At 40.9% G+C, this 25,047-nt stretch overlaps 1 protein-coding gene across 2 annotated transcripts in view; it reads left to right on the top strand.

The window, feature by feature from the left end:
• Positions 1 to 269: 269 nt before the first annotated feature.
• Positions 270 to 25,047, top strand: part of Filip1 (filamin A interacting protein 1) — an 86,005-nt gene continuing 61,227 nt past the window's right edge. For both annotated transcript variants that reach the window (XM_028784661.1, XM_028784662.1), the window contains exon 1: positions 270 to 542. In XM_028784661.1, the coding sequence (XP_028640494.1) occupies positions 270 to 542 (273 nt within the window). The remainder of the gene's footprint in view (positions 543 to 25,047) is intronic.

The following is a 25,047-nucleotide window of genomic DNA, read 5'->3' as shown; positions in this document are numbered from 1 at the left end:
CTCTCACTGTATTCAACACGATCAGTGTGACTGAGATAGTTAATGCTGGTCTTGATCTTGACTTGAGATATTTTTTACTTCTCCCTGAAAACCAACTAAGCATTTTGTTGGAAACTTTTTCAACTGTATTGGCTGAGGCTACCAGGGAGCTAATGGGGGATTGCTCTTTCACTCTTGATTGGTCAAGTTGTAAAGCCAAGTTTCTAAGTATTTAGACAAAAATACTTTCAGTGATGAAGAATGTCTTTCCTCATGTGTTGCAGGTGGGAATGAGATCACGAAATCAAGGTGGAGAAAGTTCATCTAATGGGCATATCTCCTACCCCAAGTCCTCCATCATCAGCAGTGATGGTGGTAAGGGCCCCTCAGAAGATGCAAAAAAGAACAAGGCAAATCGGAAGGAGGAGGAGGTCACGGCTTCTGGAACTGTCAAACGCCACCTCAAACCATCTGGAGAAAGTGAGAGAAAGACGAAGAAACCTCTGGAGTTATCCAAGGAGGATCTCATACAGCTCCTGAGTATCATGGAAGGGGAGCTGCAGGTAGAGTCAGATGTATTCAGGTCATGTGCTGCTAATTCCTGACCTAGTGAGCAAGGACTATCAACCTTTTCCTCACTGGATGGAGAGCATCATTGGAAAAGGGGGCTCATCATCCTCAGTTATGTCTAAAGCCTAACACTGGGACAGGTTCTCACTGAATAAGTATCTGTTTAAAGAACAACAAATGACCAAATGCTAATCCCAGCTCCCAGCTTCTATGGAAGCATAAAGTTTAGCCATGATATAATTCAGCAATCATTTAATATCAATTCTAGAAAGAGCCTATCTAGTTTGGACAGGGCTCTGATGGAAAGATGCGGAAATGCTAGAAACAGGAAATAGGTGTGCTGCAGTAAGTACTTTTGTGCTTCTTCTAGGAGGAAGGGACAATGAGGAAAAGAACTAGAGCTTCATAGAAAACAGCCTTTCTGCTTCATCAGATTTCACTTTTTTGTAACTCAGAAAGTGTTCTGCCATGCCATAGGAGTTGGGGCACAGTGTGAAGAACATGAATGGTTTCCTAAAGTGTTTTCAAGTTTGTTACTTCATTTGATTTTGGTAACATGGAGGAATAGTTATAATTTTGTATAAACGAACAAGCTGAGGCTAGGAGCATTAATCTGGTTTGTCCAGATCTCATCTCAGGCCTCCTGGCTCTTGATCAAGTGATCTTTCTGCCCATCCATACCAACTTTTTCTGGCTGCCATGGGCCTGGACTATCCCAGTAAGTATGTGTTTTGGAAGATTCAGGAAACAGTTTGAATTTTCTTGAGTTTCTGAGCTTAAGACAATTGTATTTTTGACAGTAAGGGAAGAGTGACTTTTTCCCCAAGGATAGGATGACTTAAGAATGGAGTTATTGCTTTCAGCTTTTGTTAGTTTTGCTAGCTTGCAGAAGCCTCCAAGGAAGTACTAGCAACTCTATGAAGTGAACCCTCCATGCCTTACAGCTGCTGTTAGTAGTACAGGGGAAATTTGCAGCCTTTCCTTAAATAGTGTGGCTACTACATTCCTCTTCCCATCTGCGTGTGAATGTTCAGATAAGGAAGCCTCTGGGATACAGAGAAATATAAAACATACATAACTGAAGTTTGAAAAATACAAATGCAGCTGAACAAAATCACATTTAAATTTCACAGCAAAAAGGAAAACTTCCGCCGGGCGGTGGTGGCGCACGCCTTTAATCCCAGCACTTGGGAGGCAGAGACAGGCGGATTTCTGAGTTCGAGGCCAGCCTGGTCTACAGAGTGAGTTCCAGGACAGCCAGGACTATGCAGAGAAACCCTGTCTCGAAAAACCAAAAAAAAAAAAAAAAAGGAAAACTTTTCAGAACACAACCATTACTAAACATAATGTCATCACTCCTAGAGGTGTGGTCCTCATTTTGTTGAGTAACATTTATTGGATAGAGTTGAATGATGACCCCGGCTGTGCTCAGTGGTACCTGATGACTGACTACAGCTTGTGTACCTGTTGGAGCGATGCCATCTTCTTGCCTCATTTCAGCCCTGTTGGCTACTGTGAATCTGTGACTCCTGTGGACACTTCTCTCTATAGAAGGCTATTACATTATGGTGGACTCTGTAAGGCCACTCATGTGGCTTTTAGGGACATAGTGGTACTGTGTGTCATTCTAGATTGCTATGTGAGTGTATGCAAAAGATATACTCACACTCCAGGGACCATGAAGAAAGTAGACAGATGTCCTAAAGACAGGAGTTTTTATTTATCTGTTTGAGTAAAGATCCTTATAATGTATACCTCCCTTACATGTATTCCTAGACAGTTATTAAAAAAAATAAAGTAAAATATGCACAGTGTCATTCATCCAGGAGAGGAGTGAAGGGAAGGAGAAATGAAGGGCCCAGTACTTCACAGATTTCCAAGGTGATTTAAATCACAAGCAAACTATCAGACACACCCATGCAAAGGCTTCTATGGACATTTTTGTAAATGGATGTTTTGCAAGGTTCCATTTGTTTAAGTGGACAGTGATCTTGCATTTGGAGATGAGAAATGCTCCTATAGCATTTGTCCACTCTTAACATCATCACACTGGTGCTGGGTGTTGTGGCTAATAGTGGGAAGCTAGTCACACTAGCAAACATGAATGGGCTAATGAAATGGGCTGGCAGTCTGCTAAGCTTATCAGACCAGACAGGAGAAAGGAAAGAATTCTGTCAGAAAGGTTGGTGCTGTGAGAAGAGGAGGGAATGTGTAATAATCAACAGTATTAAACATGTATGCAGGAAATTAATATGGCTGGAGGGTTTTTTTTAACCTAGGTAGTTCCCAAATAAGACACAGAAAGACAAATATTTATTTACAATTTAAAAGCACAATGACTAGGCATTATAATTATATTCTAATCCTCTAGCCTAATCTTGCTACCTCCCAGCCATAATACTTTAGGGGCTTCCATACTCTAGCTGAGCTCTCATGGTGTGTTCTTCCTCCTTCCTCCTGGCAGAATCTTCCCTGCCTTGCTCTCTCCCAGAATCCTTTCTCCTCCTGGATGTCCCACCCTCTTCTCTCTATTGCTTAGTTATTGGCTTGTCCATATTTTATTGACAAGGCAGAGAATAAATGATGAGCGCTGTTTATACAAAGTCAAGACAAGAGGTTCTTGACATAAGCATTAAAACACCAGATCCTGGATTAAAGCCTGATACTGGGATAGAGGAATCAGCATTTGAATAGAAAAAGGACAATGTTTACAGTGCACAATCACATTATGCCTACATGAATGTGCTTTGGGAAGGACTGTAGGGATGGCTCAACATTCAAGGAGCAATTAGTGTGTTGTTTCTCAGATTTCCATTGGCCACCAGTCTGATTATGGGCTGGCTGTATGAGTCCAGTGCACTTACCCCAAAGCTGACCTCCTGAGGTTCCATGTAATATTGGGACTGTAATGCAAACTAGAGCTGCCTTACTCCTTCTCCTTTGTATCACAAACAGTAATGTCCCGGACCCAAGGAGGGTCAACCCTCTAGTCACAGTCGCTATAGAGCTAAATTCTTTGTTTCACTTACTGTCCAACATCCTGCCTGTCTTATCACTTGCACCCTGGGGCAAGTTCATGTTTGAATTTTGAGATCTTTATATTTACTCTTGATTTCCAAAATTTTCTCCATGTAAATTCATACATAAACTCACAAATCATAATATAGAAAGATACTTTTTAAGCAAGAAAAGCTGAATAATTTCTTTTCATCAGGGGCACTGAATGAGATCAGAGCCCAAGGTTTGATATGTTGCAAATATTAAAAGTGGGGACCAGTAGAGAAGCCACATACTGGGTACTATGCAAATCTGGGGGTTTTGTATTCTCTGCTCACTGGCTGGTGTTCAATAAAGTGGTGTAACCAGGAGGCCTTGGGGAGGAGGTAGAGGTGGGAACTAGGTCAATAGGTCAAAGGAAATAGGGTGATATACAGAAAAACCGGTTTACAGTGTCAAGGAAATAAGACAATGATGAGTTTGTTAAAGAAGAGCATCTTTCTGATTTTTCACTGCCACACTTCAGTGGTTGTAAGCTGCTTTCTCAGCACCAGGCCCAGCCGGTATTGCTGGCATCAGGGCTCTAGGCTGGTTTCCTTTACTGCAGTTCTGTCCTTGACTGTTTCCAGCAACACGTGCTTTCTAATAAATGAAACTTTTTTTCTCTCTCTCTGGGTGAAAAACTAGTTACATATTTCCCAGACTGAACTGAAAGTAATGAAACTGTACACCCAGACCACAGCTTGGGTACCATGATTCATTTCTCCTTGCATTTATTCTAAAATAGCACTTTTAAGAATCCAGTCAACTTGGCTGTACTAAACCCAACAAAACTTCAAAGGAAGTAGTACTCTCATCATAAAAACCACAATACAAAAGACTTGGCAAAAGGGCATTCTTATAAAGTAAGTCAAAGCCAGGACATAAATAAATTATTTTTCTTCACTTCAAAAAAGCATTTTACATTGTAAATTCCCTTGGCATATCTATTTTAATACATTTTAGGGGGGAGACACCCTCAGATTGGGTCTCATTATTTCTCCCTTTGTTGTTATGTTTTGCTCTCTTTGCCCTGAATATACAGAGATACGGAGAAAAGCAGATAGCACACAATTAGATAATGTGTCAGAATATTATTGGCTTTTGTGTCCTGCTGGCTAAGTCATACAGTCAGTGGCACACTGAGAAAAACGCAAGCCTTTGGCAACTGGCAGAAGGTGATGTATTTCAAATGTGGCTTAAGAAACAATAAAATATACATAAGGACTTTAGCTCTACTGTTTCAGAATGTCTAGCTGTTTTCTTGAATACTGTTCACTATCTCATCTCTGCTTCTACGTGTACTGGAGAGAAGCTGGCTCTCTGCACTTCTTTCTCACCAAAGCTTTTCATACATCCTTAGAACTCAAGTGTTAGAGACTGACTTACAGCACTTGAGGAACATTGTTATGGGAGAGGTGCAAATACCCAGGGTGTTTCAAACTTATGACCCTCCTTATCTCAGTGGGAAGCGTCAGAGAGTGAAGACTCCATCAGCCAGATGACAAGAAACTCTGCTTGGGAAGGCCTGGAGCTCTCTGACTTTATGAACTGAATCATAGGAAATGCTTTTTCTAGAATGATCCCCAGAATTCTAAGCCTACTGTCAATGAGGAGAAGCAGGGAGGGAAGGTAAAGAAGTAGAGAGTGGTGTCTCTCAGAAATCTAGGAATTTAGAAAGAAACAGTTAAAAGTAATTTAAATCTGAAATACACACTCACCCATTGTAGTGGTGGGGCTAAATTCTTTCCTCTTTAGCTGAGCAGCAAATCATGTTTCACTCAACAAAGCCCCTTAGAACACACCTTAACCTCTTTATTTGAAACTTCTTTTCTCTACTTTGAGCTTTCTTTAAGAGACAAACAGTATGACTTGAATGCTAAATCCTATGGAGAAGTTTAGTAGAATTTTAAAGGTTTGCTACTTGGCTCTTGAATGTTAAGTTTAGGCCTCTGTTCAGTCCCTGGTGCATGAAGGTAGATTTCCTACCTTCTGGTGCGACTGTCATCACTAAACTTGGCTTATAAAGTGTCTTGGATAAGTTTGAGGGGAGAAAGCAAAGAAAGAATAGCAGCTAGAGGGGAGACATGCCAGGGAAGGTTTTCAGTGATTAAAGGACTTTATGTTATTGACAGGTTAGGAGGTTACAGAACCAGAAAGGAGCAATGCCAAGAACACAGGCAGAGAAGGGATCGCTGGTGACAGAATCTTGGAGGAGACCAAAGAAAGGGAATCAGAGTCATAATTTGGGAGCTGACCTGGATCCTGGTCTTCAAATAGAGGAAAATTCTCCATCTTCTGTGTGACAAGAGACTGATAGATTTACATCTCAGGGGAAGACAGTTGAAAGAGCTCTCTGACAGGCTTGCTTTTCTCATTCAAGTAATGTGATGTCTAGACCACTGACAGGTGCTCTGAGCTAATCAGCAGTCCTGAAGAGGATCCAGCACAAAGTGAATCACTGCCCCAGGTGGGGGCCAGGTGTTAGAACACCACTGTTTCTCAACTGATGGGTGACAACCTCCTGGAGTCAAATGACCCTCTCACAGGGGTTGCATATCATAGAGCCAACATATCAGATGCTTGCCTTAGAATTCATAACGATAGCAAAATTACAGTTATGAAGTAACAAAAAAAAATTTTATGGAGGTCATTTACAATTGTGAAGTAGAAATGAAATAATTTTATGGTTGGGGGTCACGACAACATGAGGAACTGTATTAAGGGTCACAGCATTAGAAAGGTTGAGAGCCAGTGTGTTAGAGGAAGATTGTCATGGATAACGTGGCCACTTATGTACAGAAAGTGAGGCTGCATTTGCAGCTGTAACTGGCCTTTTTAAAAGGAGACACCACTTATGGTGTTGGATTGAGGGTTAAAGGTCTGAGTGGCTACAGTGAAAAGACAGGGACAGGAAAGCAGAGAGTGTGGTGAGAAGCAGCCAGCCTGGAAGAGCCATTGGCCTGAATCAGCAGGCCAGCAGAGAATGATCAAGAAAGGGCTGTAGAGGCTGGAGATCAGCCTCTTTGTCCATAGGCATTGATGTGAAGTTGACATAACCAACATAGGGTATTGAGTGTGGTCTGGGAAGTAGCAGTGAAGGTAGTTTGAGTTGCTGCTGTGAAGGAAAGATGAAGTTAGGATGTTGACTAAGCCTTCTATTGAATGTTGAAACCCAGGATGAAGGCAGATTTGGAGCAGAGAACATGTCTGTATCATTGGTCAAATATGAATGCTGGGACAGCAGGTCAGCAGATGACTGCACAGACAACTTTGGCCAAAATATTTGTCTTGATTATGTCATTCTGTTGCTTAAGAATTTGTGTGACAGCCTTAGACTTTATTAGATTGAAATTGAAATTGCTCAGGCTGGTTGGTACAATCTGTTAACTATCTAATTCTTAGCTATGAAAAGGAATTCTTAGTGTTCCTTTAAATAGCCATTCCTGTCCAAATAGGCAGGCTGTACACTCTTCCACAGCACTGCCCCACACTCATCAATACAAACTCAAACACTATCACCATTCCAAGGGGGAATTTATCCTCTTTCCTCACTCTGAGAATACTTAAAAGAAACTTGGTCTTTTGGGAATTGTAGTGTATTATTCTGCACTTAAAAAAAAAACTAGTTTATGTGTATTTAGAGACCACCAAAGGCTTACTTTCTTTGTTAAGTCTTATAATCCCTTAGTCTCCAACATTTGCCTCTGTTCTGCTATGGAATCCTGCATGATTCTGTTATGTCTGAATCATAGAATCTCATCTATACATATTCTGTGTGTCTTATAGACTTACATTGTGTTGCTGAAAAACAAAAACAAACAAACAAACAAACAAAACCCAAAACAACAATAAAACTTTAAAGGACAGAGGGACTAGAAAGGGGTTGGGTATATATCATCATTGTTAGTCTACTAATTATTGATAGTCTCAAATTGTTCTAATATTTATACACCCTGTGTTTTATCTATAAGATCAACTTTTAGTGTATATATGCAGTGTATGCATGGATAAATGTCTGTGTGTTGTGTGTGCACACGCATGTGTGTTTATGCTCATAGAACAATTTTACCAGCAGAGCTGTTCTTTCCAGCCCAAAATTGATGTTTTAATGTCTTCAAAGACATTTGAATTATGTAAAGTATAAGCATCGTGTACAAAATCATGCTATTATTCTATTATTGGTAATGGTCATAAATATGTAATGATATTTCTAACCACACATGCTATAATCTCAGGGTTGTTTTGTTTGTTTGCTTGGTTGGTTAGTTTGTTGTTGGTTTTGGTCATCTTTTAGGGGGTAGGGAGAGCAGTCTTTAATAACACATATGTGTTTGTGTGTAAGCGTATGAGTGCAGCTGCCTGAGGCCTTGGATACTGTGTAGTTGGAGTTTCAGGCCACTGGGACCCATCTGATACCATGAGGATGTTGAGAAATTAATTCAGGCCCCCTACTGTGCACTGGTGACTGCTCATCCATTCCTCCAGCCCCCATTTTTGTCATCTTTAAAAAGAGTTGTCATACTCCACAGAAGACAAGGATAGTTCACTCAGATGGAATCACTTAGTGCAGCTAGACACAAAAGGCTCATCTTTTTATTTTTATTTTTATTTTTTTTTTGGTTTTTCGAGACAGGGTTTCTCTGTATAGCCCTGGCTGTCCTGGAACTCACTCTGTAGACCAGTCTGGCCTTGAACTCAGAAATCTGCCTGTCTCTGCCTCCCAAGTGCTGGGATTAAAGGCGTGCGCCACCACCACCCGGCAAAAGGCTCATCTTAAAGGGATGCAATATAGCATCTCTCTCTTTGGCAATAGCGTTTCTTTTCCTAAATGAGCTCCATTTGTCACAAGGTGTGACCTCTTATAGAATCAGTCTCTGCTTCTGAAGTGCTGGATTTCAGTTACCCTTTCTGACTTTTTAACTCCATGAGTCACCTGCTCTCAATCTGCTTCATCTTTTGAATCTCAGGTTGAAGTCACCTTGAGCAAGGGGCCCAGTGAAATCTCACACCACTGACATGAGCAGTGTGCTGAGAAAGGCATGTCTTTGCTGGGTTTAGGAGGCAGAAAGGCAGGCTGCCTTCTAATTAAAATCCAAGACCACATCTGACCTTTTGTTGGCTACAAAGCCTCAGAATCGGTATTATCTGCATTTTGGCGGTATTATTTGCATTTTTGACAAAGAGCTCTCTGTCTGCTTTTCACTCTTTGTGACAGAATATGTTTGGCATTCCTAATATGATCAGTCTGCAGTGGGGACAATATATTCACTGTCAGTACAGGGCAGGACTTTGGTTTAATTGTGAAGTATGAAGAAAAAATATATTAATAAAGAAAATCTCACACAAAATGTTTTTATTGTTTGGTGGGATCTGGACAGGAGGAAACACTTTGTAGGGGGACTCAATTAAAGATGGAGACAGTTCCTTTCTTCTGTGACCCACCTTCTATCAGTGAAAATGATCTCAGTCATTCTAATGAACAAACTCTAACCAACTATTCCAATTATCTATGTAAAAATCCCCCAATTATGTGTTGAATATATGTATTGGTTGTATGGAGCCAATTTTAAGTAAAATCAGGATGTGTGCAGGTGTTGGGAGGAACATATTAAGTAGACTTGGAACATAACAGGCTCCTGCCTTTAGGATGGCTTCCAGGGAAGACATCAAGGACACATCTGCTCTCCCAGGTGTGCCGTTGTGAGGTATCCGCTAGAGAAGACTGATCGGATATGGATTTAAGCCAATCATCTTTATTAGTCGTCTGGTTACTACACTGGGTTTTTGGGATTCCAGTATAGCTGTGAGCTTTTTTCAGGGTGAGCTTTCAAGCACAAAAACCATACTCTGGTTGATAAACTTCAGTTAGAAAAGAACAGTTTGCCAGAAGGGGAACTACAGAAGTCAAAAAAGCAAGGTTGGTACATTTAGAGACTTTCCCAGAACTAAGAACTTTGATGGATTAGGTCTTTGCTTTGGCTGGTGTTGCTGTCTATGGTGATACTGAGTCTTACAGCTTAAATGGTACTTCTACCATAGAGTCAGTTTTACCAAGGTCTGGGCCCTGTTATACTTCAGCTCAGGCAAGAGCTAGACCTATGCTACACACTGGAAGTTCTAATGAAGACGAACTCCCTTTCCTTATATAAAGTTATGTCCAGCAATATGTGAAATTCTGCCTATGCATATAAGGTATCCGCAGACCCCTGGCTCTGGCCAATGTTGTACACTCTCAAAGACCCTTATCAACTCCACAACCATTTAAATAGTCTTTGTTCTCTCATGAAGACTGTCCCCCAAGAGTGTTTTCCTGTGCTTACTCACCACCTGAAATCTCCATCCCCACCACCATTTCCTGTCTTACTCTCCTCTCAGGATCTAATGGGACAGTCAGGAATATACAGTGAGGCTGTCTTAAACAAATACATAAAATGAAAACAAAGAATCCTGACAAAAGCATTGCAATTTAGGAAGCTATACATGGTAGTGAAACGTGGGTTCAAAGAAGGGGCATCTTTAGTGGGGAAAGGCATGTTTTGGCTCATAGTTCAAGGTACACTCCATTATAGTAGGGAACTGATGGTGGCTAGAGCTTGAAGCAGCTTATCACATGCTACCCACACTCAGGAACACAGAGAGATACACACTGCCTGCTACTCAGCTCCTTTCCTTACTCTTTGGTGTGGCAGGATCTGCACATTTAATCATCAACCTTCTGATAGCTTGAGTTTGAGTCCCAACACAAACACATAGACACACACAAGAAAATAAATGCAATAGCTTTTTCTTTTGAAGAATTATTAGTTCTTTGAGAATATGCCTTAACCATACTCAGGCTCCCCAACTCTTCCATGATTCACCCTCCTTCCCTACTTACTCAACTTTGTATCAAGATCACCTTGTGCTCCCCAGATATTCTTGGATGTTGGTGTGGGTTCCAGTGCTGGAAGGCTTTCCACTCTGACCTGGCCGGGTATGAGCAGAGAGGGCAAATTGCCTCTGCTGCCTCCACTGCTGCCTCTACCCACGTCTCCACTGTCACCACCTAGTTGCTCCCAGGTGCTGCACCTGTCTCTCTGTGCTGAGCTTGTCTGGGCTGAGCTGGTGAGAAGTTGGCTAGCTAGCAAGGAGCACAGGGAGGGTCCTGAAGTCGCTTCGGGAGAGCAGATGTCTTCCCAAGTGGTAGTGTTATAGCTCTTGCGACAGAATCTCTTGGACAATGGGATGATTCTTGTATATCTTTACTTCTCCCGAATAGGGTTCTTATATACAGTTTTGGGGTGGGTTAGGGTCTGGCAGCAGGTAACTCCTATTGGCTTGGTCTGAGAGTTTGGAGATGCCTCATCTACTCATGGGAGAGCCTAAGGCACTGTTCCTACGGGACTGATGGTCATAGACCACTCTGTGTGTGTGTGGGGGTGCTGTGGAGGGCTGAATCTAAGTAAGAGGAAACAGGGGGCTCAGGAGCACTGCCAAACTCCTACCGTCTTTAGAGTCTCCAGACTCAACTGGGTGCACCTGCCAATCTGCCCATTGTGTGATCACCTACTGGTAAGTAGTGGTAGACTTACCCGGGGTTGTGTTCTTAAAGAAAAATGTCTCTTCTCCCAGAAGCTAATAATTGGCAATAGCATCCTAGCTTGAGAAAGCGTTGTGTACCAAACTCCCCTCTTCCTGATGGGATTTGCTCTATCTTGGGCTTAAACACATGTTCTCACATCATTGTGAATTCACATGTGCCACTGCTCTGCTCTGTCTGGAAGGTAATGGTTCCTTGTCGTCTCTGACACTTATACTCCCTTTGCCCCTTCTTTCACAATGATGCCCGAGTCTTGGAAGAGGGGTTGCTCTGTATAAGCTCCCTTTAGGGCTAAGCATTCTGTAGTCTCTTAATTGTAATAAAAAGTTTTTAAATGAAAACAGAATAAAACGTATAGACTAGAGATATAGCTCAGTGGTAGACTAGGCATTCAGTAAGTGTAAGTCCCTGGTTTTGATCCATATACCATCAAAGAGGAAACAACAACAACAAAAACAAAAACAACAACAAAAACAAAGTGCAGGCCAGAATGTCTAGAGTATAGTAAATTTAAGTTGATGACACTACCCACCTATGTGTAAAACCTGGACATTGTGTATGGATGTCTGCACTAGTCCTTAATGTCCTTTACTCACCTCTGTTTTCTTGGAAACCACTGCATAAAGGAGACCTCTCAGGGTGCTAGGGCAAGGGAAGACCAATGCATACACTATTACACTCCTGTCTTTGCAGAACCAACAGGTCCATCTAGGATTAAAATAGAACTTCACAAGCAGTATGTCAACCAGTAACAGACCAGCCTTGAAGCTGTGAGCAATTCAAGGTGGCTCATGCCGTGGCTGGCAGCAGGAAATGTTTTTATTCAACTTGTGAATGTTTAAGAGGAAAAGCATGGCCCTGATGAGAATAGTTGAACTAATTCCAACAGGATATTTGTGTATAATAAAAAGGAAGGGCATAAATTCTGAGTTAAGAGGACTGTTGTGGGGCTAGAGAAATGCTCAGAAGTTAAGGGGACTTGCTGCACTTACAGAGGACCCAGGTATGATTCCCAGCACCCACATCCAGTGACTCATAGCCACCACAGTTTGGGGGATCCACATCCTCTGCTAGCCTCTTTGGGCACCTGTATGCACATGAACACATACATATAAAATATCCAAAAGAATTTTTTTTTTGTCAGAAAGAACACTTGTCATCTGGACTTTCAGCTCACATGTAGACCAGACCTGCATACCAACAATGCATGTGTTTGCCTTCAGGATTTCTATCATCCTTTTCAAACAGCAGCTGTTAATATCTAGAAATGCTTGCTCTAATGTTAAACATTTCCTGATCAAAGGCCTGTAGGGAAATATGAAACAATGTGTGCTAATTATAGCAGACCCTGTGTCATCCCCCCTCCCCCTGCATCTCAGAATCAGCAATTAGGAGAGCACATTTGTAAGTCCACAGTCCTGTGGGGATTATCTAAAATTTTTATTATTATTATGTATGTGTGTGTATACATGATTTTGGGTCACTGTATTACTGATGTATTCATACATTTTATGTTTATCTTATATGCTCAAATCCATCTCTGTTGGTTAAATCCTCAAACTGGGAATGGATGGTTCTAAGGCACGTAAGTGTGTAGTCCTTGCTCATTTGCCTTGAATGGTTTCACCCTTTTGCCAACAAATCCTGTTGTCTGTTGCTTTATCAGTTAGATGTTTTGTTTCCTATGCCAGATTGGTAGATGGAGTCGATGTCTCCTCATCATTTTAATTTACACTTATGAATGAAGTTGAGCATCTTTCAAATGTTCTTTCCATTTATTTGGCTAGTCTTTTGCTCTCTTTGTTCTTTTGGAATTTTGGTGATTTACATTAATAAGTATTCTTTACATAGGTGTTAGTTCTTTATGACACAAGCAGTAAGTCAAATGTTTCCTCTGTGTAAGTTTTGTTTTGCTTTTGGAACATTTTTTACTGTGTGAAGTTTATAACAATTGTTAGTCAGACATCAATCTTTCCATTTATGGCTCTGATAAGGATCAAAATTAGACTCCCTCTCTCAGACTATGAAAATAATTGCTTTCAAATTTTACTTCTAGTACTAACACTTCCTTATAGCTTTCCTACATAAGTACTTAATCCATCTAGGACTCATCTTAGGTCAGAGCACACTGCTTTACTCTGGTGTACTTGGCTATTGTAGAAGTTGGGACTTTTCAGGTAAATCAAAAGCATACTATATACTGAAATAGAAAGTCATTAGTAAAGGCATTTGGTTACACAGATATTAGAAGCCTGAAAGAGTAAAGAAGAACTTCTGTCTGAGGGAACCAGACTGAAGCTTGTGGGTTTAGGAGAAGCTGGATGAAATTATGAAGAAAACATATTTAGACACAGATAGGAGGCAAGAAGAGTATTCTGGTGTAAGATGATGGAGAGATGAGGTAGAGTCAGGAGACTGAGAATTAGTGCCTCAGGATGTCAGGAAGGAATTAGCATGTGGACCAAAGTCCAGGTTTTCACCGTGGAACAAAAGTGTCATGCTGAAGCAAGAAAAATGGAGGATGAGGACTGACCATTGCAGTTAGCAACAGAGACATCACAATCTGCCCTCAGGGGAGCCACTGTAGCACAATCTTGATGAGAAAAAGTTCAGATAATTTCCACTCATTGTGAAGAGCAAATCCTGGAGTGAGTACAAGCTGCTCTTTCTGTCAGTTTCTTATAAAGGAGAGGAGAAAGATGAAGTAAGGTCTGTGGGGAGAGTAGAGTCACGAGAGGGTCTTGTTCTGATGAGGGAAAAATAGCTTACATCTTTGTATGCTTTTGTAGTTCAAAGATGGGTGTGTTAAAGATGTGGACCTTATCAAAGAAGTCTCTAGCTCAGCAAATGGAGACAATCACAGAAAACCACAACTAGACACCATACAGAGATGAATGGATCATGGGGAGCACAGCCCCAGTGGAAACATTTATCCCACAGCTCCTGTATCTATGGCTTAGGGAATGAGACTATCACAGAAGAGAGGCCAAAGGATTGTAAGAGCTGGAATACTGTGAAGTTTGCTGCAAAAGTCTCTCCCAGAAATGACTGTGTAAGCAAGAATAAAACAATGGCAATGTCAGTGGGCTTATAAAGTTGATGGGAGACATTTTCACATGGTCCCATCTCTAGACAAAGAATGACAGGCAACCAAGGAGTGCTGCAAAAGGAGAATTAGCATCTTCCATGGATAAGCCTCCTTAATGGCAGAATGATCATCGCTGAAAAACATATATACGTATATACACAAACAACATTCATATATATATATATATATATATATATATATATATATATATATATGTGTGTGTGTGTGTGTGTGTGTGTGTGTGTGTGTGTGTGTGTGTATCATGTGCTTCTGTATATACATACACACATGTAATAATAATCATCAAAGTAAAAGAGGCTTTCATCTTGAGAGTGGAGGCAAAATGAGAGGAGTTGGAGGAAGGCTCATGGTGGGGAGTGATGTAATTCTATTTCAATGAAATACATTTACAACAAAAATGTTTTGATTCTCAGCCAGTGAGGCTATTGAGCAATATTGGAAACTTTGAGAGGTGGGGCCCAGTTGAAGAAATAGATTTCTGAGAGATACAGCCCTTGAAGGGGACAATGGGACCTAGACTATCCTCCTTTAATTCTTGGCTGCTACATGCTTCTGCCAAGGTATATAGCCTCACCATAGGCCTAAAAGCTATTGAGCCAAGACCATGAGCCTCTGAAACCCTGAGCCAAAACAGATTTCTCTTCCTTCATGCTAGCTTTCTCAGGTGTTCTGGCACAGCAAGACAAAGCTGGCTTACGCCTAAGCCACGAGAATGGGCTAGCACAAAACAGGCACTGATGCTGGTATCAGTGATGGGCTGGTAGTTGAAAGAGGACAGGCCCTAGTGGACTAGGTAAGAAGCTGGCCCTGACAGTTCAGCTCTTCACACGAGCCATGCTTTTTATGCTCTAAGATACAGTGGAATATGAGGTGATAGGAGATTGTACAAGTGTATCCCCAATTGTTTCACTTTTTTTGGTAAGCTGGGAAGTAGGGGAAGTATTTGTGGATGATTTGATAAGGAATACATTGGGATGTAAGAAAGTTGTGAGAATGGGGAGAGAATGAAGTAATCATTTGTTGTACCAACAGCTGGTCGGTTGAGGCCAAGGATCATGAGCGTAAAATGGGATCAGTCACTATGATGTGGTTTTTGCTGTAAATACAGACTTGAGCATTGGGGATGAGGACTTAAAGTTAAACAAGGTTGTTTGTAGTCTGACCTAGAGAGCACAGTAAAGTGATGAAAGAGCAGAAAACGAAAGCAGTGGAAACTGAGGTAAGATGAGAAGGAAAATGAGCATTGTTGTGGTAAACACAAATTGTGGGTTTCTATCTTACCTTTGACCATTTAGTTCCTAAGTAAAAGACCCAAAACCTTTATATTTATAACAATCCTTAAAGCATTAGAGATGGACAGATGTCAATTCTCTAAGCTATTGTGTCTAGTTCCATGTCAATAACCCTGCTTTATAACTTGCCATGTTCCACCTGGGCCACTCTTACGCCAACTGGCTAACCCTCATGACCATGTTTTCATGATTTATCTACTCCGTAGTGTCTTCTCCTCTCTCCACATCTTTGCTCTCCCCTTTGTGGTCTCTCCTCACACCCCAACAGAGGCCCCACCTACCTCCCTTCAGCCCAGCTATAGGCATCTTTATTGAACCAATAGTTTTATAAGGAGCAAGGTTACATAGCATCACTTGGTGTAGGTGAGGATATCCATGACCCCAAAGACTCCTTGTTAGGAGCAACCAAGTCTTGGGGCCAGTATTTAGTATTACATTGCATAGCAACAGACCGTCAACAGCTCCCTTGGAAAAGGGAACATGAAAGGCAGTGAAAGGATCAGAAAGTCAATGTCTTATATGCTCTGCCATCACCAAAGATTGTTAGATTTAAGGTTCTAGAGAGAATTAATGGCAAATATCTGAGATGGCAAATAGTTGAAATTATTCTTAGTTATAGTTTTCATAATACCAGAGGGCTAGATTATGACATAGAAGTTGTTGGCTGAGATAGTATAAAGACAGATCATTAGAACAGAGTGTTCAGGAACCATAGAAATGAGGGTTCTAAATGACATTGTTTTGGACAGTGGACCCAAAGAAATCGTAATTTTCTTGGAATCTCATTTTGGGAGAAGGAAAAGGCTAAGTCTGGAGCAAGAAAGAGATTTATTACCTGTCAAACTACCTTACAGAAGATAATGATGGGGGAGTGATGGGCGGGACTACATGTTGGCCATACATGTTAGCTATGTGTTACTCTGACACTCTACTTACAGAATATAAACCTCATGCCAGAATTCTGCAGATGGAGTTGAGGGGAGGAATGTCACTGAATTCCTTTATCCTTTTCTAAGTGGCCACATTGAATAAACTTCTCTTTCCTCCCCTTCACCCTTAACTTGTCTCTTTTAATTGCTTTATTAGGAATGTGTGATGGTGCTTGGCTTGTTAGGGCAGCTGGAGCACCGGCTCTGACTCTAGTAATTCTAGTGATGAGAGTATCGGAATGATTATGAAAGGGAATTACAAACTTGTTCAGAGACTTAGTGATCCAGAGGCTACAGTGTCAAGGAAGGAGACTGGATAACCTAGCAGGGATGGATACAACATTGTGGAAGGAAATTACCTGCTCTTATTACTGATGTTGATGAGAATAGGCTATTTCAGGTATGAGACAGTGATCTGGAGCAAGGAGTTAAATCCTTATCACATTCAAGCCTATCGGAACAAGAAGAGAGGAGAGAAACCACCCACTTCTGAACTATCGAGCAGATTGTATGCACATTATTGTGTTCCTTTTGGGCAGTTTAATAACTTCTGGGTACAAGAGCAAGAGTCTGACCTCACATGTGCCCCTGTGCATGGATGTGTGTAGTTTCGAAGGTTGGTGCCACTAACTTTGAGTCACTACCTTAGATCAAGTCAATGGGATGTTCTCAGAAGAGTTGATACATACGAGAAATTGCTTGTAGTTAGTTGAGTGTTGAGTTTCGGAGACCACTGTTATAAAGTTTATGCTAGGAAAGATATGTGAGCAGAAATGAGATGATGGGAGAGGCATGGGACGACTTGAGTTTGAAAGTGAGAGTGAGCTTTCTGTTTTATTAGTAGATCCCCAAATACCAGCAGCCTATCCTCTCTGGCAGCTGCAGCATCACAGGACATGGCTATTTCTTTCACTCATATGAGGCTTTGGTCAGTTCTCTGGAGACACAGCTAGAAGAGCAATGCCAGACTCCTGATGAAGAGCTAGTTTCAAATGGGTTTCTATGGTCCAGTCATCTTAGAACCTTCAGAATTGATCCCTGTAAATGTGACATCACTTTGGCTAGAACAAGTCCATGTCGTTTCGGCTTTTTTTTTTTTTTTTTTTTTTTTGCCAGAATAGCTCTTGGTATTATGTTTAAAGGGTGTTGGCAGAAAGAGGGCATTTATACTACATACTTGTTAGCCTTTAAGGTCATAGAGAAATGTGAAAGGCATTTGGGGATATTCTCATACCGTTATCAAGCAGACTGGCCACTGTTAAACACAAAACGATGAGTTCAGTGCTGAGAAATCTGGCAGTGATGGCTGACTGACCTCATCCACCTGCCTCTTCTATTTAGTCATCCGCACAGTGCTTTGATCTGACCATTCACTTATGGATGACAAACTGGTATGATGACAGCTCAGATAAGGCTCCTGACCACAAAATCTCAGCAGAGGTCATTGCATATCAATTGTCTGAGCCACTAACGTTTGGCACAGGGAGTGCAGATAAACAGTAGGGAGCTTGAAATAAACCAGGGGGACTTTGGATCTGTCAGTTCTACCATAATCTAGAAAGTTCTTTTCCTGGATGTTTTAGCTATTAATATAACATTTGGCAAGTGGTTCTTGGTCATTTATTTTTGAAAAGATAAGATGCACTGGCAATATTAGAGTAGCTAGTGTGACCGATATTTCCAACCTCAGAATCAATGTCATGCTGTTCCATACAGCTTAAGTTTAATTTATTATGGAAAAAGTACCATAAGGTACAAGACATGAAACCATAGCACTTAACATGACTAATCTAACTGCTCTTATTTTGGATGATGGATGCTTGGAAGTAGATGCTCACAAACTTGCTAAAAAAAAATAAAAAATCAAGTTCTCCAACGTCTTCCCTCAGGAAGACCATCAAACCTACCAGCCAAGTCTTGGTTGACTGTTGGAAGTATATACAGGGAGAAAGCATGCTAAAAATAATATTTTACATATGCATTTACCTAAAAATTAAAGTACAAATGATGAATTAAAATGTCTGAGCCCTTTGACTATGTTCCCATTGTAATGGGCAAATATTGTATTTGAATACACCCTGACATTTTAGTGAAATGCCAGCTAATTTTTGATGGTGTTGACTTTATAGTCATACACTACCATTAACCTATATGCAGTGTTTTTCTGGTGTACCCAATAGCATTCAAATGTATAAAATATTGATTTAACAAAAATTGTGCATTTAACATTTTGGAACAATTACAAAAACGTAGAAAAAGATTTGATTGCTGCACCCAAATTGCAGTGAAGATCTTTATTTTGACCATACCTACTGTGAGGAACTCAAGACTAACCTAGCCAAGTATCTGATTCTTCTCTTGGGGAAAGCTGGTTCATAGGTTCAGGTAAGAAAGTAAATTGAAAAAATGGAAAAGAAACACACTTGAGAAAGAAGTATGTAAAAATAGAGGGTTAAAAAATCAGTATGGCAAAATGACTATTGGTGTTCATGGAATCTCATTCTTATTGACTCCTCCATTTATTGTTAAATAAAGAATAAAATAAAATGAGGAGCTGAAGAGATGCTTCTGTGAAGAGCCTGATGCTCTTACAGAGGATCAAAGTTTTGTTCCTAGCATTCATGTGGAGTACCTCAAATCACCTACAATCCCAGGTCCAGCAGATTGGACTCTGTTGGAAACACACACACACACACAATCTTAAAAATAATTACGCAGTAGCTCTTGGGCAACAGTTTGGTGGTAGTGTACTTGCGTAGCATACTTGAGACCATAAATCCAGTGCCTAGTACTATAGATAGGTAGGTAGATAGATAGATAGATAGATAGATAGATAGATAGATAGATAGATGTTTGAGAGGGTGTAATGGCCACATGCATATAGAGAACCCATAGGATTTGATATTAAGAGTACCAGTTCTAAAGCTGGGTTGTTGTATTCTGCAGCTACCATTTATCAGTTGTGTGACTTTGGGCAAATTGTTAACCTTTTCTGTACCAGTCTCAGACCCATCACCTACATAGTGATGACCATAGTGGTATTTATCTGATGTGATTATTATGTGGCTTTAGTGAGATCACATTTGCAAAATACTGTGCACACTTTCTAGCATTTATATTAGGAAGTGGTGGGGAGGCTCTAATTACGTATCTATAGAAACAAACAGTTCCTGGAATCATTCACCCCAAGTTGTTAGTAGAATTTTCCCTCGTGAGTGGGTTTGGAGGATGTATTTTATATATCTTTTACTTTTTCTTTAAACACATCTATATTGTTGATTTTAGTTACACACTACACATCATAATTTTAAATCTTTAAAAATGTCAGTCACACATCTAAATGTCTAAAGCACAAATCAAACTAACTAATGCTGATTTCTTTGGGTGGGAGACAATATTTTAATGTAGTTCTAAAAGCTATGGTCTAAGTCAACCCTTCTGAGTTGCATAGGACTCAAACTTTGGTATCACTTTTTTCCATCAATGTTGAGGAAGATGAGACTCCTATCTTTTACCTATGAAGAGAAAGCTAGAACTAGACTACGTTCCCAGATTCCATCAAAACCTGCTCACCTACTTTCTGGCCATCTACAGAGGCCTCTGCTCCCCCCTTTGCCCATTGCAGAGAAAAGTGGCAGCTCATTTACATAATCTCATAATTCAATAGCAGGGCAAGGAGGAACCATATTCTGGTGAATGGCTCATGTGTTCACTTAGATCTATATAAAAACAGATGTGAGAATTCTCATGATACACCATCATTGTTCTGGTACTGTCTCATGTTGTGTAAGGTTTAAACTGCTAATGCTTTTTGCTTTTGTGGCCGACAAACCAACCTTTCCACCTTATGGATGATTAACTTCGTTAGCTTTGGTCTGGATCTCATTCTTCTGGCTGGGGATTCATGAGTTCCCGCAGAATCTATTCAGTAATTGAGATGCATTCCTGTAGCACTTGAGATTAAGCCCTAAAAGCTGTGCTTTGTATCTTTGATCCGCACTGACCTTTGGAGTTTGTTGCCCATTGAACGGAAGGTCTTCCTTGTGAAATCACAGAATGGTGCCCCAGTTCACTCTCTGTGACTTGATATCACCAAACAAAAATACCATTATAAGTGTCTGAGAAGGAAAAGACATGGTACCCTGTCTCTTTAAAAGTTGAAGGATAGGAAGCACAGCAGAGTTAATTCTTCAGGGGCCGTGCCTTAGAATTTTCTGGCCCAGAATCAAGTTCCAGATAATTAATTATGTCAGTAAAAAGCTCTGATGGTCTGTTCTCTTCGGAGAAAAGTGACATCACCCGTAGAATTCTCTGGCAATAAAGAAGAACAAAGCTGTGAGCACAGGAAATAACAGACAAATGTCCACGAGTGCGTATTTTATCCACTTCAAAGTGTGCTGTGAGAAGCTGTGGGGCTGCAGCCCAGCAGCCGTGGCTTGGCGAGGGGCCTCTGGGCAGCAGAGAGGAAGACTTGGGGCTGGGCTGCCAGACTCGCAAGCTGTTGCCTGATCTGACTGTGCTGTTCTTAGGAAAGATTCTAAAAAGATGACAAAGCTCAAAAGTTCTGGTGAGAGCAGCAAGCCAATCAAGTGATGTAGTGTGAGGAGATCGCAGCAGATGGGGAGGCTTCAGCTGCGGATGAGGTCAGTCTGGGAAGCGATACCCGGCCTCTCCTTCAGGCTTCCCTTTGCTTCATGTTCAGACTCACTCCCATAATGACCCGCACCGACACGCATTGCATCATGGAATGATGAGAGCACACGGGTCAAAGAAATCTCTCAGAGCTTTAGTCTTTCTCGTGTACAGTGGAATTAAGAGAATCACGTTAATGTTTCCAGTAAGAGTTTTGTCTGTGCTAGGGTCCAGTGAACTATGGGTTATTGCTTAACTCAACTCTGTCCTTCCCTGAAAAGTATTAGTTTCATGTTAGCTGTCTAGAGCTAAGCTTTGTTGACTGAAACATTTCTTACTTACATCACCAATTTAAAGCACATTAACAGAAAACCAGCTTCAAAGTTTCAGGTGTCACACATCTGACTATCAGAGACATAACTATTTCTTTGATCAGAAACTGTTCCAAAACTTACTTTAAAATGCTTTATATAATTGGCTAAGTAAAACCAGTTATACTTATATTATTTAGAAGATGCATTCTCAATGAGATCACTGTTGTTCCTCAGGATGGAAATTGGACCTTGGGAAGAAGATGTGAAGACATCTTAGATGATTTATGGCCCTTAAAAGTACCCTACTGCACAAACATGGATGTGGTGTGTCTGCAGTATTAAACTTCACAATGGGCCTAAGGACAAAATAGCCAAGAGAATCTCCTTGGGAAGACAGTACTGATTAAGACGTTACACAGAAAAATATAAATCATTTGTGCCTCTGGAAACCAAGAAAATATGCCAAATATTGTGGCATTTTTCCTTAGTTGCAATGTAATAACTTAGAATATTCGTTATATCGTTTGCATCTCTGAAGGTTCAAATTTTTTGTAATATCTTCTATATATTCCTTGACAATTTTGTACATGTATACAATACTTCATATCTACCTGCCCCACTTTCCTCTTCCACTTCTCCTGAACCCCAGTGGATTCCTCCTCCTACTTTCATATCCCTTTAGTGTTTTTTAACCCATTGAGTCCTGTTAGTGTTGCCTGTTAGAATGTTGGCTTGAGCTTGTCCAGGTCTGGTACAGATGATAATAGCTTCAGTGAGCTCTTGAGTTCAACGTCCATGTCCTGTCCAGAAGATAGCATTTCCCAGCTTTCCCACCATCATCCAGCTCTTTCATTTCTGCCTCTTCTAAGATGATCCTCTGTGTGTGTGTGTGTGTGTGTGTGTGTGTGTGTGTGTGTGCCTATGTGTCTGTGATATAGATGACCATATACAACTGAACAGCCAGCAGTTATGTCTTCCTGGCACTTTGGCAGTTATGAATCGCTGTCCACTGCAGGAATGCTCTATATTTTATTCAAAAGCTTCTGAAGAGTAGAGATTTTATAGGTTTTTGTTGTTGTTGTTATAAATAGCATCATGTTTGTCCAACAGTCTTCATCTCTTTTGTTTAAATGACATATTTTGTAGGATATGCATGTTCATTTTTTATGGGTACATGTGTGTATGTGTAGGTCAGAGGTCAACCTTAGATGCCGTTCCTCACAGGCCACCCACCTTGATATTTGAGACAGGATATCTCACTGGCTTGAAACTCCCCAAGTAGGGTGGGCTGACTGGACAGCAAACCCCAGGGGCTCGCCTATCTCCACCTCTCCAGGTCTGAGGTTACAAATGTGTATCATCTTGCCTAAAAAAAGGTAGATTATCAACTGATCATTTCCTTACTCCTCAAATAACATAAGTTAAAGGTGTGAATGAGAACCAGGCAGAGGAGTGTGTACCTATACTCCCAGAATTAGGGAGGCAGAAGCCCTGAAAGATTGCTGCATATTCAAGACCAGCCTGGGCTACATAGTGACTTCCAAGCCAGAGCTACACTGAGAAAGACATTATCTTAAAAAAAAAAAAGTTGCATGTGTAATTTTTTAATTTACTATTTTTAAAGACTGTGTTTTGTTTGTTTGTTTTTACTGAGAATTTCTTTTCAGAGCTTCTTGCAATCCAGGAGGCTGGACACTGGCGATGTCCAAGTACATTCAGTGGTGGTACTGACCTTCATAGTTCTACCCAATGGTACTGGCCACTTTGCAATGCAGATAATCCCATTTATGTTGGGATTCTGAATTCTTAGTAAGGTGTATTGATAATCCCCAATCAATAACTACAACATGTCTGCGGCTGTTTTCAGTCTCTCAAGGAAAGATGAGAGTGGTGAGTTTCTGCTATAGGTACTCCCAGGCAAGCTGAGCTCTGAGCTCTGCGTCCCTGTTTGAGCGCGCACACTATAAGGAAGTTAACTTTGTTAGTGCATATATATATATACATATATATATATATATACATATATATATATACACACATATATATATATATATATGTGTGTGTGTGTGTGTGTGTGTGTATAGTTTTTGTTGTAGATGCCCCCAGATGGAGGGAAACCTCTTCCTTAAATGATAACCACTAGTGAGCAGCCTATCCTGAGCAGGCGCTCACTCATAGTTAACCTACAGGTAACACGAAGACATGAAAACAGGAAAGTTCTTGTTAGGAGGAAGAGGGGTCCAATGGGATGGGGAGAGGAGGGCAATAAAGGAAAAGAGGAATAAAATTCATATTGTACATATACACTGCTCATCTGTGAGAAACAGCTCGTCATAAACTGGGCACAGGTCTAAGGGTCCATAAGAAATTGCCTTCATTTAAAAGGAGACATTCCAAATCAAGTAGGAACATTATAAGTACATTGTAAACTTTTTAAGAATTTGAAAATTAACATTTTTCATGCTTATTAATTTATTATGTTTTTCTTCTATATGAAAGGACTTGGCTTTGGTTGCATCCTTCATCTGTAGATGGCCTGCTGCTGGCATGAGCGCCAGTACAAAATGTGCTCCTGTACATGCCTTCTTATTGATGCTGCTTTAGAGAATGCCAAAAAGTGTAGAAAAGTAATGCCACTTCTGCTGTGACATACTCTTTTGACAGTCAGTGAACTGCAGATTCTGACAGTATAGCCCTACTTTGAACTACATTTTAAAAAGTGCATCCAGGGACTGGAGAGGTGGCTTAGGAGTTAAGAGCACTTGTTGCTCTTGCAGAATACTCAGGTTCAGTTTCCAGCACCCAGATGGCATATACACCATAATCCCAGTTCCAGGGGAACCAACTTCCTCTTCAGACCCTTTGGGCACCAGGCACACATGTGATGCATATATATACATGCAGGCAAAACACTCATACATATAAAGTAAAATTTGAAAAAAAAAATGGTTCAAGAGGCTCAGAGAAGGTGGTCACACTGACCTGGGCTGCCATCAGTCTGCTAGGCTCATAGCATAGGAATCTGAGGTATGGTTATGAGTGCTTTGACAGTCATGATATTGAGAGGAACAGAAGTGACAAAAAAACAATACCATAGTTTCTACCTATTGAATTAGCCTGTAGAAATGTTTTCTATAGTATTGCTCAACTGATCCAGCTGTTCCACATCAGTCAAGTCACTGTGATAAACGAATGAAAAGAGGAAACTGCTTTCATTAGGCATCCACTGTACGCTAGCGACTTCACATACATCACATTAGAGTCAACAACTCAAGTCATCCTGCCACAGTGCATGGCAAAGCTACAGGTGTGGTTCCCAAGGGTGGGGGGAGCATCACTGATTTACCATGTACCTTGCCTACTTTAGGTCAAGTACACTCTGTGATGTTGCTGTTGCTGTGTCCATTTTACCAATGAAAAGACTGAGTTCACAGGTAGACTCAGTCACTCAAGGTCACACACAGTTGTGCATGTTTCTAGCATAGATTCCCAGGTGGATGCATCTGTTGAAGGGCTGAGTCTTGATAAATTTCCCTTCCCTCCTTTTCCCTCCCCTCCTCTCCCCTCCTCTCCCTTTCTATTCATCCCCCTTCCCTCCCCTCCC

The sequence above is a fragment of the Grammomys surdaster genome, unplaced genomic scaffold (assembly GCF_004785775.1).
Source record: "Grammomys surdaster isolate TR1022 unplaced genomic scaffold, NIH_TR_1.0 124554, whole genome shotgun sequence".
Lineage (NCBI taxonomy): Eukaryota > Metazoa > Chordata > Mammalia > Rodentia > Muridae > Grammomys > Grammomys surdaster.
This window is presented reverse-complemented; position numbering and strand designations above follow the sequence as displayed.